This window comes from Rissa tridactyla, chromosome 7, assembly GCF_028500815.1.
Source record: "Rissa tridactyla isolate bRisTri1 chromosome 7, bRisTri1.patW.cur.20221130, whole genome shotgun sequence".
NCBI classification, from domain to species: domain Eukaryota; kingdom Metazoa; phylum Chordata; class Aves; order Charadriiformes; family Laridae; genus Rissa; species Rissa tridactyla.
Window position 1 is genome coordinate 22,045,344 of NC_071472.1, and position 15,046 is coordinate 22,060,389.

Genomic DNA, 15,046 nt, shown 5'->3' on the forward strand with positions numbered 1-15,046 from the left:
GGCTGTCTGTGAACTCTGCATCGGCATTGAAACAAAATTAAGAACTATTTTGTCTGAAATTGTTTTTTACTAAAGTAGTTGTAGGGATCCTGTTATGCAAGAATATAGTCTCACTGTGTGAGTCACCCATTGCAGAATCAAAATCCTGCCATTCTGATTCATTAGTGCTGTAAATCTGTTTTTATTTTTTAATGTTCTTTTAATCTAGAAGACACAACTGCCCGAGATAGAAAACAAGGGACAATCTGAATTTCTCCTGTTAGAAATAATTATATCTTTACAAGTTTATTTTTCTGTTTTAGCAATGTGTGTAGATGCATTCTGCTAGCTGTGGTATCACCCAAACTTTCTTCATTCCTCTTTTCTTGCCAGCAGGCACATGTACCTGCCAGTGTTCATTCCAGATCAGACCAGTGCCTGTGGAACTATAAACCCACTGGAGAGTAGCTGTAATAGGCTAGCTAAAACCTTACCTTGGACACAGTGAGATACATATTTTTTTCTCAATTCCTCTGTTCATTCACTGGCTAAGACAAAGAAAAATTGCTGGTATTTTCACATGACTTGCAGACATTCAGCAAATACACTTCCTCATAAGACACATACTTTAGTCGTCTTTCTAGTCAATTTTTTCAGTCTGTCCTTACTGAAAATACTAAAGCCAGTCTAAAGTGTAAGAAAGAGAATCACAGCTCCTGAGAAGCATTTACTAGGAGGGCCATTACAACTCACTCAACAGACGTTTTTTCGTTGATTTACATGACATGAAGCCTGCTGGCAAAAGCTGGGGTATACCTGTCTCAAAGAGGGGAAAGGATCTTTGTACAGTAGTTAGCAGGGCTCATTGAAAGAGCTTTAAACTAGATTTGAAGGGAGAAAGGGATAAAACCAGGCTCGCTAGAGATAAGCCTGGGGGCGGCATGCCAGTGTTTGAGGGATGGTGTGCTAGTGAGGTCCTTTCGTCTGCTGCCTCAGTGGAGGTAGGGCATGGAGATCCATGCAGCAGCAAACATGCAATGGTTATTGATATGTTAGAAACCACAGAAGCACTCGAGAATGGTCATGCAGAAATTAGGGCTTCTCCCCCTGAAAAGGTCACGGGATCAATAGCACACCTGAAGTGCATCTACACCATCGTACGCAGCATGGGCAACAAACAGGAGGCGCTGGAAGCCATTGTGCAGCAGGAAAACTATTATACAGTTGCTATCACAGAAACATGGTGAGATGACTCACATAACTGGAATGCCGCGTTGGATAGCTATAAACTCTTCAGAAGAGATAGATAGGCAAGCAAATAGGTGGGGTAGCCCTATATGTTCAGGAGTGTTTTGATTGTCTAGAGCTTAATGATGGTGACGATAGGGTTGAATGTTCATGGGTAAGAATCAGGGGGAAGGCCAACAAGGCAGAAATCATGGTGGGAGTCTAGTGGGAGGCCACCCAACCAGGATGAAGAGGCAGATGAAATATTCTATAAGCAGCTGGGAGAAGTCTCACAATCGCTAGCCTTTGTTCTTGTGGGGGACTTCAACTTATCAGATGTCTGCTGGAAATACAATACAGCAGAGAGGAAACAGTCTAGGAGGTTCCTGGAGTATGTGGAAGATAATTTCCCGACACGGCTGGTGAGTGAACCAACTAGGGAAGGTGCCGTGCTGGACCTGTTGTTTGTGAACAGAGAAGGACTTGTGGGTGATGTGACGGTTGGAGGCTGACCTGGGCATAGCGACCACAAAATAAGAGTTTTCGGTTCTTGGAGAAGTAAGGAGGGGGGTCAGCAGAACTGCCACCTTGGACTTCCGGAGGGCAGACTTTGACCTATTTAGGAGCCTGGTTGACAGAGTCCCTTGGGAGGCATTCCTGAAGGACAAAGGAGTCCAGGAGGGCTGGACATTCTTCAAGAAGGAAATCTTAAAGGGGCACGAACAGGCTGTCTCCATATGCCAAAAGATGAGCCGGCGGGGAAGAAGACCAGCCTGGCTGAACCAAGAGCTTTGGCTGGGACTCAGGAAAAAAAGGAGAGCTTATGACATTTGGAAGAAGGGGCAGGCAACTCAGGAGGACTACAAGGAGATCGTGATGTTATGCGTGGAGAAAATTTCTCCATGTTATGCATGGAGAAAATCTAGCCCAGCTAGAACTTAATCTGGCTACTGCTGTAAAAGACAATAAAAAATGTTTCTATAAATACATTAACAACAAAAGGAGGACTAAGGAGAATCTCCATCCTTTACTGGATGTGGAAGGAAGCATAGTGACCAAGGATGAAGAAAAGGCTGAGGTACTTAATGCCTTCTTTGCCTCAGTCTTTAATAGCAAGACCAGTTGTTCTCTGGGTACCCAGCCCTCTGAGCTAGAAGACAGGGACGAGGAGCAGACTGAAGCCCCCATAATCCAAGGGGAAATGGTTAGTGACCTGCTAGAGTACTTAGACGCACACAAGTCTATGGGGCTGGATGGGATCCACCCAAGGATACTAAGGGAGCTGGCGGAAGTGCTTACCAAGATACTTTCCATTATTTACCAGCAGTCCTGGCTAAGCCGGGAGGTCCCAGTTGACTGGAGGATGGCAAATGTGGTGCCCACCTACAAGAAGGGACAGAAGGAGGATCTGGGGAACTACAGGCCTGTCAGTCTGACCTCGGTGCCAGGGAAGGTTATGGAGCAGATCATCTTGAGTGCTGTCATGTGGCATGTACAGGACAACCAGGTGATCAGGCCCAGTCAGCATGGGTTTATGAAAGGCAGGCTCTGCTTGACTAACCTGATCTCTTTCTATGACAAGGTGACCCCTGACCTGCTTAGTGGATGAAGGAAAGGCTGTGGATGTAGTAAAGCCTTTGACACTGCTTCCCACGGCATTGTTCTGGAGATATTGGCTGCTCATGTCTTAGATGGGCCTACTCTTTGATGGGTGAAAAACTGGCTGGATGGCCAGGCCCAAAGAGTTGTGGTGAATAGAGTTAAATCCAGTTGGTGGCTGGTGACAAGTGGGGTTCCCCAGGGCTCAGTGTTGGGGCCAGTTCTGTTTAATATCTTTATCAATGATCTGGGTGAGGGGATCGAGTGCACCCTTAGTAAGTTTGCAGACAACACCAAGTTGGGTGGGAGTGTCAATCTGCTTGAGGGTAGGAAGGCTCTACAGAGGGATTTGGACAGGCTGGATCAATGGGCTAAGGCCAATTTTATGAGGTTCAACAAGGACAAGTGGGTCCTGCGCTTGGATCACAACAATCCCATGAAACGCTGCAGGCTTGGAGAAGCATGGCTGAAAGCTGTCTGGTGGAAAAGGACCTGGGGTTGGTGGTTGACTGACAGCTGAATATGAGCCAGCAGTGTGCCCAGGTGTCCAGGATGGCCAGTAGCGTCCACTAGAAATAGTATGGCCAGCAGTGCTAGGGAAGTGATTGTCCTGCTCTACTCAGCACTGCTGAGGCTTCACCTCGAGTATTGTGTTCAGTTTTGGGCCCCTCACTGCAAAAAAGACATTGAGGTGCTGGAGCATGTCCAAAGGAGGACAGCAAAGCTGGTGAAGGGTCTAGAGCACAAGTCTTATAAGGAGCATCTGGGGGAACTGGCGTTGTTTAGCCTGGAGAAAAGGAAGCTGAGGGGAGACCTTATCGCTCTCTACAACTACCTGAAAGGAGGTTGTAGTGAGGTGGTGGTTGGTCACTTCTCCCAAGCAACAAGCAATAGGATAAGAGGAAATGGCCTTACATTGCGCCAGGGGAGGTGTAGATTGGATATAAGGAAAAATTTCTACCAATATATACCATGTTCTGCAATGAGAATAGCAAAAATGTTGCATTCCAACTTTCCACTGGACATGTTTCATTATGAAATGGTAGGTGGAAAGAGTCTAGTGGCCTCTGGAAATAGCTTTTCATTTTTATAAATACATCTTATGTAAAACAGGTCAGGTGCACAACTGACCCATCATGGCCTGGGTTAGTTCATCATAGGTCTCAAGGCATCTGCAGGTACAGAAGAGTCTTAGCAAGATTTTCAGGAATACATAGCTGTTCTTTTAGGTCTGAGTGAAAGTTTTCTTAGATGCTTAAAGCTGCCTAGCCACAGCAGGACAGACCCAATGTAGAGTTATTTGCTTGCCTAGGAAGCCATTACATTAGCTTAAGCTGAAATCTAGGCTACTGAGAGGCAACTTTCAGAATCTCAGCTAAGTTTTTTAAGGGGTCTTGGTTATCATTGCATTGCAGTACAGCTTGTGGGTTAGAAACACTGTAACCTAACCTCCTGAAGCACTTAAAATCCCAGCTATTTTGGGATCTTCAGACCCGAAGGACACTTCAGACAAATGGATGCTTCAGACCAAGGCAAATAGCTGTGCTGTAAAATAAATGGATTTAAATAGACTAGCAAGAGTATCTGGAAGAGCTGTGTTATTCAGTTGTAGTCATGCCTTTTAAGCTTTGAAAATCATGTTGTATTGTCTTAGGTGGCCCAATTCCGTCCAACAACATACTCTTTCCCTTTTTTTGTAGTCCTTCTTTATCAATATCATTTGTAGATTTGTTATTTGAGAACTGATGACCCAACAGCTGTACTGTTTTTGAGAAATGGTGTGATACTACTACAAGTTGCTATAGCAATACCAACTCCACACACTATGAAACCAGCTTTTTAGACTGCCACCATGGAAATAAATCCAAAATTCCTGTCTAAACTTTCTGTCACCTGAAGATCAAGCTGTTAGTAACTCTTCTGCTTTGCATGTTGGCACCGAAGTGTTCTCTTTTCCTTAAACCAGACTGTTAGTTCAGACTGCTAGGAAACTCATTTGTGTCCACTCTAGAATGTAGTGCTGATTCAGAAGGGTTATGTTTGCAGCACTGGTGGCTTTCTTCATATTTTGTGAGCTTCCTAACTTGTTTTCTGTTAGTGATGATATCCTTTATATTCAGATTTTGAGTGGAAACATTGCAGTTGTTATGTAATGTCCGAAAGTGCAGATTGGTTTTGGCACCCGGATTGTCTGACGTGAGCATTGGGCACTTCCAGGTTCAGTGTGTTCGTACGAACAAAAATCAGACAGAATGCAAGAATGTCTCTCACCATCTTAGACAATTCTCTGGTTTGAATTCTGCACTCAGAATAGTGTTCTACATGTATAGTTGTGGTAATTTTGCTCCGTCTTAGCCCTCTGGAAAGTCTGCACAAGTAAGCATCTTCTCAATATGGGAGCTGGATATAGGCCCCCTCAGAGGGGGCTTTTAAAGGGTTCCCAGTGACTTAAGTGGACACTAAATCAGGCTCTTCATGTACTTCATTGTGCAGTGACTCTCTGGATACATTTGACAGAAAGCATAAAGAAAGACTGTCCCTGTCTTGAATCAGATGTTTTAAAATAAGTAACTGCTTACACCCGTGAATGCTGTGGAAGCAGCTTAAAACAAGCTTGATTGTATATGCTGTTTTCTTCAGGGAGAGGAGTGTGAAGAAAATTCAGGGAAGATGAGTGTTTTAATGAGCTGTGTGAATGAAGCGTAATTGGTAGACTCCTTCACTGAGGAGGAGTCGGAAGACTGCATGAAGGCAAATGAGAGAAGCATGTGAAAATAGGCATAGGGCAACAAGTTGGAAAGCAAAACTTGGAAGGGGAAGAGAGCCTTGGAAGAAGATTTGAAGGGGAGTGGTATAATCTTAGAGGTAGAAACTGTTCTGTATAGGTAAGAAAGGAGGAAGAGATGCTGTAGGAGAACATAGGTTATGGGGCACAATAGATGAATTGAGCCTAAGTTCATATATAGCAACACTAGAAGGTCCAAGCACATAGGGCAGGTAGAAGATGGATGGATGCTGAAAATGCAATTGGACCATACTGGAAAGGTGAGAGACAAGTAGTTAAAGAGGTTGGGGACAAGGACAACATAAACACAATGGAGTTCAATAAAAGAGTTTTGTGAATCTGAAATTGTAGGATTTCAAAAAGGAAATTGAATGGGGAAGGAAGAAAAAGGAGATATACTGTGGTTTTACGCAGTCCGGATTTTTTTCTGAGAAGACGTTTTCCACCTGCATGGTAGAAAGAAGTTACGAGGTCACTGTGAGTTGGCCCAATGAAAATGTTATTGATTTCATAAAAATTTGATTTCTTCTTCTTACAGCTTATACACTATACAAGAGAACCCAGTTGTCCTCACAGGAGTAAACAGATATTTCTTTCTTTTACAGGCTGCCAAAATGGCAAACTATTGCAAGTGTCAAAAACTGAGTGACCTTCTGTTCCTTACATTTGCCATTGTCTTCATTGTCAGTAGGCTTGGCATATATCCCTTATGGTGAGTAAGCATATAATTTTCCTCAAATGCTAAGCATCAAACAAGCTTGGAAATAACTATGTTGTAACTGAACGTGATTCATAGACATTACTGTTCCCCAAAGCACCAAGGAGCACCAAACATAACCAGGTGCTGAAATAGCCGATTTGCTAGAGTGTCATTGTTTACTGTGTGCCAGACAAGAAACATATGGGCCTTCTGCTGGTTTTAAGGTAGAAGTGGGTTGGAGACTACATAGCTTCAGGTTAGCAGTTGGTTGCCTGTGTTGGCAAGAAGTTAGAGGATAAATAAAGTATGAGTCGCTGAAGACACTGACCAGAGGTTAAGCTTGAAGCTAGGATCTTCTAATTAGCTTTCAGCGCACCCTTTATGAACATGTTCAGCTTAAAGAAAAACACAGTGAGATAAGGAAAGTCTGGCCCGCTGAAATCAGTACAAGGATGTTATTATCATGCAGATTGCAATACTGCAGGCTACTCCTTTTCCACCCCTCCTTTGAACGCCAGAGGGGTCCTGGGGGAGCTGTGTAATACATACATCTATAAGGTAGTTATACAGGTGTTACTGTAATCTCACCTCTTTCCAGACTAAGGCAGCTGCTTGCATGTGCACATACTCTCTCTTCTAGGTACACACACATGCATGCACACATAGGTGTTCAATTTTTTTGCTACGGTCTTCAACATACAGAAGGTGGCTGGCTAGTTAGGAAATACACTGATGCACTTCAGTGTAGAAACCCATTCATGTTTCTCTCTAACCTGTGCCCTGTATATGAGGAGGGCTGGGAGAAGGCGTTGGCCTCACTCTTTTGTGTTCTGTATCCTTCCTTTCTCTCGTATGAACAGAACTAACCCGAATCTCTGTATCCCGATGAGGGTAAGAGGTGTCTGTCATTGCATCAGAAGGTAACAGTGACAGTTTTGCTTTTGGGAAGCACCAAGGTTGACAGAAATGTTACCCTTTGCAGAGGTTTATTTAGAGAGATTACCACCAAGCTCCTTATTTAAGCATGCAGAGGATTTACAGATGCCAATATCAACCTCCCTGCCACAGTTTCCTTTCATATCCTCTATAATGATGTCTCTTCGGGGTTTTGTTAGTGCAAACAGGATAAGACCAAGGTGCCCTTAGGGAGCTGTGTCATCAGCTCTGCTTAACAGTACAATGTAGAAGTCTCATTTAGCATTTAATGACTACAAAGATAATGTGATAATGCCTGGTCCCTGCTCCGCTGTGAGCTGGTGAAGGACCATGACAAAAGCAGAAAATGGATAGACACACAAGCTGTGTGTTTAAAAATGCTTTTTTTTTCCCCAAGAAGCAATTGTTTGTTTCTTAAACAGTTTTGCTTCCCTTTCCTCAGTCCTTCCTTAAAGCTAATTTGGCCACTCACTGAATTTCTGTAAATGAAGTAAGCTAATTTTTCTGCTTGCATGATCTCAGATAGGAAAAAATGGTGGCACTCCTGCTTGTAGGATTTCGTCTGCCTGTTGCATTCTGGTTTATATTGAGAAATGGAGGGAGGACCCAATTTCACCAGTGCAGTTCTGTCACTGGAGACTGCAGCACATGACGCTGCTTCAGGGAAGGCTCAGTCAGATGATGACTGGATGGGTTCACAACGGGGAAGTCATACTTGACCAACCCGGTAACCTTTCTATGATGAAATGGCTGGTTTGGTAGATGAGGAGAGAGCAGTGGATATAGTCTACCTTGACTTCAAGTAAGGCTTTTGACTTCCTCCCAGAAGATCCTGAGAGAGAAGTTGATAATGTATGGGCTAGATGAGCAAACAGTGAGGTAGATTGAAAACTGGCTGAGCAGCCAGACCCTGAGGGTGGTGATTGGTGTTATGAAGTCTAGTTGGGGGACAATAACTGGTGGTGTACCCCAGGGGTCAGTACTGATTCCAGTCCCATTCAACATCTTCATTAATGGTCTGGATGATGTAGCAGAGTGCATCATCAGCAAGTTTGCTCATGTTTCAACCTGATACAGCAGAGGGTTGTGCTGCCATCCACAGGGAAGGAACCTCAACAGGCTGTGTCAACATTTCTGTTGTCACAGAAATGTGCCAGCAAGAACCTTATGAAGTTCAGCAAAGGGAAGTGTAAAATCCTGCACCAGTGTATGCTGGGGGCTGACCAGCTGGAAAGCAGCTTTGCATAAAAGGAACTGGGGATCCTAGTGGACACCAAGTTGAACACGAGCCAGCACTGTGCCCTTGTGACAAAGAAGGCTAATGGTATCCTGGGGCTGCAATAGGAGAGGTGTTGCAAGCAGGTTGAGGAAGGTGATCCTTCCCTTCTACTCGGCACTGATGAGGCCACGCCTGGAATACCGTTTCCAGTTCTGGCCTCCCCAGTACCTGAGAGATACAAAGCTACTGGAGACAGTCCAGCAAAGGATCACTGAGATTGATTAAGGAACCGGAGCACCTTTCACATGAGGAAAGGCTGAGAAAGGTGGGCCTGTTTAGCATAGAGAAGAGAAAGCTCAGGACACATATTATCAATATACATAAATATATGAAGGGAGAGCATAAAGAAGATTGAGCCAGGCTCATTTCAGTGGTGCCCATGGCCAGGACCAGAGGCAATGAACATGAACTGAAACACAGAAGGTTCCATCTGAACATCAGGAAAGGCTTTTACACTGTGAGGGTGACTAAGCACTGGCACAGGTTGCCCAGAGACCTCATGTAGTCTCTTTCCTTGGAAATACTCAATAGCTGTATGGATATGGTCCTGGGCAGCTTGCTACAGGGGACCCAGGTTGAGAAGGGTGGTTGGACAGAATAACGTCCAGAGGTCCCTTCCACACTCAGCCATTCTGTGATTCTGTCAGCTGCCTTATGTGTTTAGCTGTGACTCCAGCTTTTAAAGCTCACTCTGTATTATTTGACATGGCGAAGAAGTAACTGCTGACTTGAATTTTTTTCTTATTCAAACACAAACTTTATTAGATCACTGCTATGTGCTTGCCTTGCTGAATAGTCAACAGAGAGCAGATTAATCTTGTCCAGAGTGCACAATTTTGAAGGAGGTCATTAGTCTTCACACATTTAACTACAACCAGCTGCCCAATATGCTTTTTCTCTTGAGACATCTGAAAATCAGCAAGGTCAAGATTTTCCCATCCTTTACATCCTTAGTATGGTAGTCAAGTTTTGGAAAGTCCAGACTTTCAACCTGAAGTGTTTAAAAAAATACTGCGTGTTTATAACTGGAACTGAAGCTCAGAAAATGGAGGTTCATGCTGTCTCAAGTGATTTCTGTGAAGTGTTGCAGCCAAGTGTCACAGTGTGCAGGAAGCCCTCACTAGGGCTAGACAAATTATAAATTAAAGATTGAGATGGCTAGTAGGAATCAGACATCATCGAACTGAAGGCTGTGTAAGTGTCCCTAATACATACCTAGCGCTGACTGGCAGAGTCCTGGAAGAGATCACCAGCACAGTGAAATGGTATCTAGCAAGTGTCGAAACTTGAGCCCTGCTTTATAGCTGTGGCATTTTGTGCTGGTGTTCTGGATGTGCCCATCTGTTCCCATATGTGTTAGGTGAGAGCGGCGCTACCGTGACACTTTAGATTGAACCGTGTCTGAATGCTGCTCTATAGAGTAGCACTGGTCCAGTGTGCTGAAAGCAGGTAAAAATCAAAGCGAGTAGGTCTGGGGAACAGAGAAGAGGAAGAGGGCTGCACGGTAGCTTCTGTTGTTGATGTCAGCTCCCTTGGTAATGAATATTGGGCTAATGAGGGCTGTAGGTTACAGCCGTGGGTGAGGTTTGCTGCTGGGATGGAAAGATCAGCATAGACTCTTGAAGACCATGAAGGCGGAGGGGCTGTGTATTGCGGGAATTCAGCAGCCGACAGTGTGCTGTCTGCTCCTATGTCACAGATAGAGTGGTTACACTGGCAATCACTCTGCCTCTCCTCTCCCTAATCAATGAAAGAACACATTTATTTATTTGTATATGCAGATTGTTCAGTGTGGTGTATATGATCTTTGATTTTTAAGACCATCTTATTTCCAGACCAAAGCCTTGACATGCGTATTCCTAACGGTTACCCTTACGTACACCTATAATCACAGAGCCCAGAAGCAGTTTCATAGTTGTCATGTGGGCATTGTGTGTGGGAGTCAGGGTTAGCAGGGATGAAGCATGGGACGCATGAGCTTGTCTCTGCCGAATCCTTTTTCTCTTATGGAGCAGCAGTTCTATGTCTTCACACCCATTAGCTTGGATGTCAGCAGAGATGAGTCATTGGAGCGGCAGCAGGCCAGGAAGCATAGTTTTGCTCTCCTTTGCTGAATATTCAAAATAGAAAAATTTGGTGCCTGATTAATATTACATAAATTTGCAAATTTTTCTAGCATAAAAACTGAGAGGTATAAAATTGGTGTGTGTGTAATGTAAAAGGAAGACTGTAATTTATAAGAAAACTTCCCCCACAGGAAGACGAATACCCAAGACAGGCTTCCAGAGATGTCGTGCTGGCGTGCTGTTGTGCTCCAGCTTTGCACAAGTGCCATTTAATTTTGCATAAAGGTGCTAATAAAGAATTCAGAATGTATCAAATGCTGTTGTTTGAAGGTTGTTCAGTAGCGGGGCTAAGACAAAAGAAACTGGCAATTAGGTATATATTTAGCAGTCTTTCTGCAGGCATCTGGAGTTCATTTCAGCAATAATTCAAAAACCCCAGGACACTTTCTGCCTCCTGCTGCTAAGTGAATGTAGGAGTAAAGCTGCTATTTTCACTGACAAGACATTTTGCTTGTGAAATTCTCTCACTTGCGCATAATCACTGTTCTAGCAAATTACAACATAAAACACAGCTCTCCATGAGTCAGGGGGAACATGATGCCCTCTCAGATGATACAGGATTGTAGGGAGAACGAGAGCAATCTCACACCAAAGAATTGATATAAATTATGTGAGCCCTTGGCTAGTCTAATCAGGCTGGTCAAAGCAGTTACCTCAAGCCTTTCTTTATTTCAATAAGCCTTGTAACTCCTCTTCCCTACGCTTCAAATGCTTGGTTTTTTTGCTATAGTTACATAGACATAGTCTTCTCTCAGATGATAAAGGAATGGTTTGCTTTTTGCTGTTATTTTGGTTTTCTTTCAATGTCCAGGAAGGGAAACTCCATGGGATTGTAATATTTATTAATAACTTTTTGAGGTCTGCAGATGGCAAACAGGTGTCTTCCGTTCCAGGAGACGTGAGTGAAGAAGGTGATGCACTGCATTTTCCAGTCTTTCTTTGCTCATTGCTAGCTGCCGACTTCATGTTCTAAGAACTGTGAAACTCCTCAAGTCTGGGCTGTACTGGAGACCCAAGACGACTCACTTACTTTGCTTATTCTTGTGGAATACATACTTTTTTTTGCAGGGCAGTTTGAATAAATCTCCTAATGCGGTGAAGAGTTTAGTATCTGAAACTGGTTTCAGGAAGTGAACCTGAACCGGGGTATTTCCAAGAGCTTCAGTGGAAGAAAGATGGTTGGTGTGGAGGGAGATAGAACATTACTAAACCTGTTCATCATTTTAAAAGATAGCTTGAGGTAACTGCAAGTAAAGGTATAACTTTGTGGTTTGAAAGAAGGAGAAGGCTCCCAGGAAAGCTAGGTTGATGTTTACCAGGTGAAGGCACCAAGCTGAGTAAATTCAGGTTCTCTCAGGTGCTCTGACTAGTAGTAGTATGCACTTGTTTTTCACTACTTTTGATTATTTTTATAATCAGTTATATTGTATGAGAGGTAGAACACAGTGGGCTTCAGGGTAGTGGTGCTGTCAAAAGGCAAGGAAGCAGGGAAACGGCATTGGCATTCATGTGACCTGTGAGGTCTCAGCATGCTCATATTACGTGGATGCACTGACAAATGTAAAGCAGCAGATTAATTGTACAAATGTAGATGAAAGCCTGATTTAAGCTGATTATGGATGACACAGGTCGTGTTCTGCATGTGCTGTCCCCCAAATTCTCATCTAGGCAAATTTGGTATAATCCAAGTAGTCTGTATGCCTTCCTGTCATGGCTATCTTCAGACGCTGTCGGTGCCTGGACTACCGTACCACGTTAAAAACTGTGACAGACAGTCAGCCACTTCAGTTGGTATAGTCTTGTTTAGTGTTGGTAGGTATGTCCTAACTGGATATTCCATTTTTGAGTCTGTTTGGAAAGGTTCTGTCAAAAAAAAAGATGGCAAAAATAATACTTACTGTTACAACTCAAGGCTGTTTCACGTGCATGTCTTCTCATCAACTGCAATGTACTGTTGCTAAATGTGATTTTTAGGCCAACAAACCCTATATAAGCGTGGGTCTGCCAGTCCTCAGACGAACAACTTTGCTCCTTGTTAATCTTTCATTTATAAAGCTGATGAGAGTACACGCAGTCTGGCTTATGGCTGATTTCTAATTGCGTTTTCATGGCAATGAGTGTCTCCATGAACCAGACAAGCATGGCATGATCCTTGCTGAGTTAAAATTAACTTCTGTTCGCCATGGTGTGCTGCAATGCACCTTAGTTACTTATTACCAGTCTTTCTCTCATCTCTGCATGACTGGCTGAATAGCTCTTCCTGAGTCTCATCACTGGTTGAACAATAGCGTGGGATAGAGCCATGCTGTTAATGCACACACTGGGTCTCGCTATCCAGCATTGCCAGCCTGCACTGTTCTCTCTCCTTTCCTTTATCCTGGAATCAGCTTCTCTCTGCAGGGGTAGCACAGAGCCCTCATGAGTAGCAGATGCTGCAAATATTTGCTGAACTTCTCTTTTTCCTAGCTTTGTTCTTTTTCTTGCTGATATTCACTGTTTCCGTGCAGCTCTTAACATGCAGAGAACTTGAGTCTTTCATACTGGTTTTCTTTCCTGTCACATTTTCTCCTGTTTGGCCCTTGGAACATGTGTATTATTGGAAGGCAGCATGTAGACCCTGGCAGAGTCACCCTGCTTTGTTCCTCTGAACATACTGGTAAAACAGAAAGCTCAAACCTAACCTTAAAAAGCAGCCTGTTATGTCAAAGCAATACGTAGGCACTAGTTAAAGCAAGAAATCTGATCAGTTACTTGGCATGGTAAGAATTTAGGTAGCCAGATAAATCCCAACTGCCCAGACCTTGTCTGGACTCTGAATGAACACAGTGTTTGTGATAGTTTTAGTTACTCTCACTGGATCCTAAAGTCAGTGAAAACCTTTCTAGCCTGGCTAGTGTTATGTATAGAGCTGGACAAACATTTATGATTGTTCTACGATAAAATAACTTTTTTATTAAGAAAATAAATCTTTTCTGGCACTGTTTCCAGCTCATTTTGCTCAGAATATTGTCTAAATCAGAGCACAATCTAAGTTGTTTGAGGGTTATTGAAGGAATAAATTATGATTTTGATCTGAGGTACTTGATTCCTGATGTTATTCATGCTGTCAGTGAGTAGATGCTGGAGAACTAACAAAAATTATATCAAATGTGCTTATATTTCAGACCATTTGTAGTTTCAGCAGGCAACTTATAACCCATCATTTTATCAGGAGCATTTAATAAAGTTTTTGTCAAGCTAACTACAGTATATTTGAAAAACTCATAGACTTCAATTTATGGATTAAAAAGAAGGTCTAATTAACTAAGTCTCCATAAATTTACTCACAACTCTTGTCTTGGCTTTTCAGCAGTGCGTATATAACGTTGCCATCCCATTTGCTTTTGACAAAATATTATCTGATGTTGTCCTTCCTAGTGCCTGGTTATTTTATTTCCTAAAATTGTTTATAGTGCTTGTGAACTCAGGTCTCTGAGTGCTATATGAAGCAAAGCTGAAGTGTTTGGAGTGCCGGCTTAATACTGATCCAGCTATTTACAGGGAAGCTATAAGAAATGCAAAGGTTACAGGTGTCATTCACCATGGTGGGTTTGCAGTGTAAATAACAAAAAGTGGCATTTGCTCAGTGTTTCCATTTTTAAGATTTTCATGTGATCACAACAGGAAAAAAATATATGAAAAAAGGTTTCATCAGACTTCCAGAGCTGATTCTTACCCTCATTTTTAGTTTCTACAGACTGTACCCTGTGGCTGTAATAATGCTTTCTGTTGTCAAGGATAGGCTGTTCAGTCAGTGTTCTTACTTTACTCTTTCTATTACGAAATATATCCTTTCTAAAACCTGTGCTCTGATTAAAACCATTTCTGTGGCACTTCTTTTGCTCAGAATTATTCTGGTGAGTGTAAATGTCTTAGGGGAAGGGAAACAGCATTGGTGTTTTTCTTGTGGCCAGACATGTTAGCCACTTTCAAACCAGCTCACAAGGCATGGTGACGGAGAGTATGGATGACCTGAGGAGGCTGAACTGAGGGTTGCTTCTGCCGTGTTAGTCAGCTTCCTGTATACGCTGCTTTGTAGTCAGCTGAAGTTCTCCGAGTCTCTTCTGAAGTTGCATCACTTGCAGGATGGAGGGGAGAAAAAAAGAGGCTGACCATGGGAATTTGAAGTTTGACTGTTGTTTTTTTTCTTTTCTAAGAGAGAGGTATGTGAGGAAACTTTGCCCCAAAATACATCCTTAATTGTTGCGCATTCTGTGGAGCGGAGAGCTGTACTGGTAAGGTAGTACCACAGACAGCCCATATGAGTACGAGTGCTGACAGTCTAGGTGTCTGTTCGTAGTTCAAGGGTGTGCAAACGTTCTCCCTCTTCTCAACCTCTTTTCTCTTAGAGGCTGTGTCTGTAGCACCAGGGTTTG

At 43.1% G+C, this 15,046-nt stretch overlaps 1 protein-coding gene across 1 annotated transcript in view; it reads left to right on the forward strand.

Annotated features, from left to right (window-relative positions):
• The window catches only part of CERS6 (ceramide synthase 6), a 134,684-nt gene that overhangs the window by 103,245 nt on the left and 16,393 nt on the right, over positions 1–15,046 (forward strand). Inside the window, exon 9 of the mRNA XM_054209702.1 lies at positions 6,196–6,302. Coding sequence (XP_054065677.1) covers positions 6,196–6,302 — 107 coding nt within the window. The remainder of the gene's footprint in view (positions 1–6,195; positions 6,303–15,046) is intronic.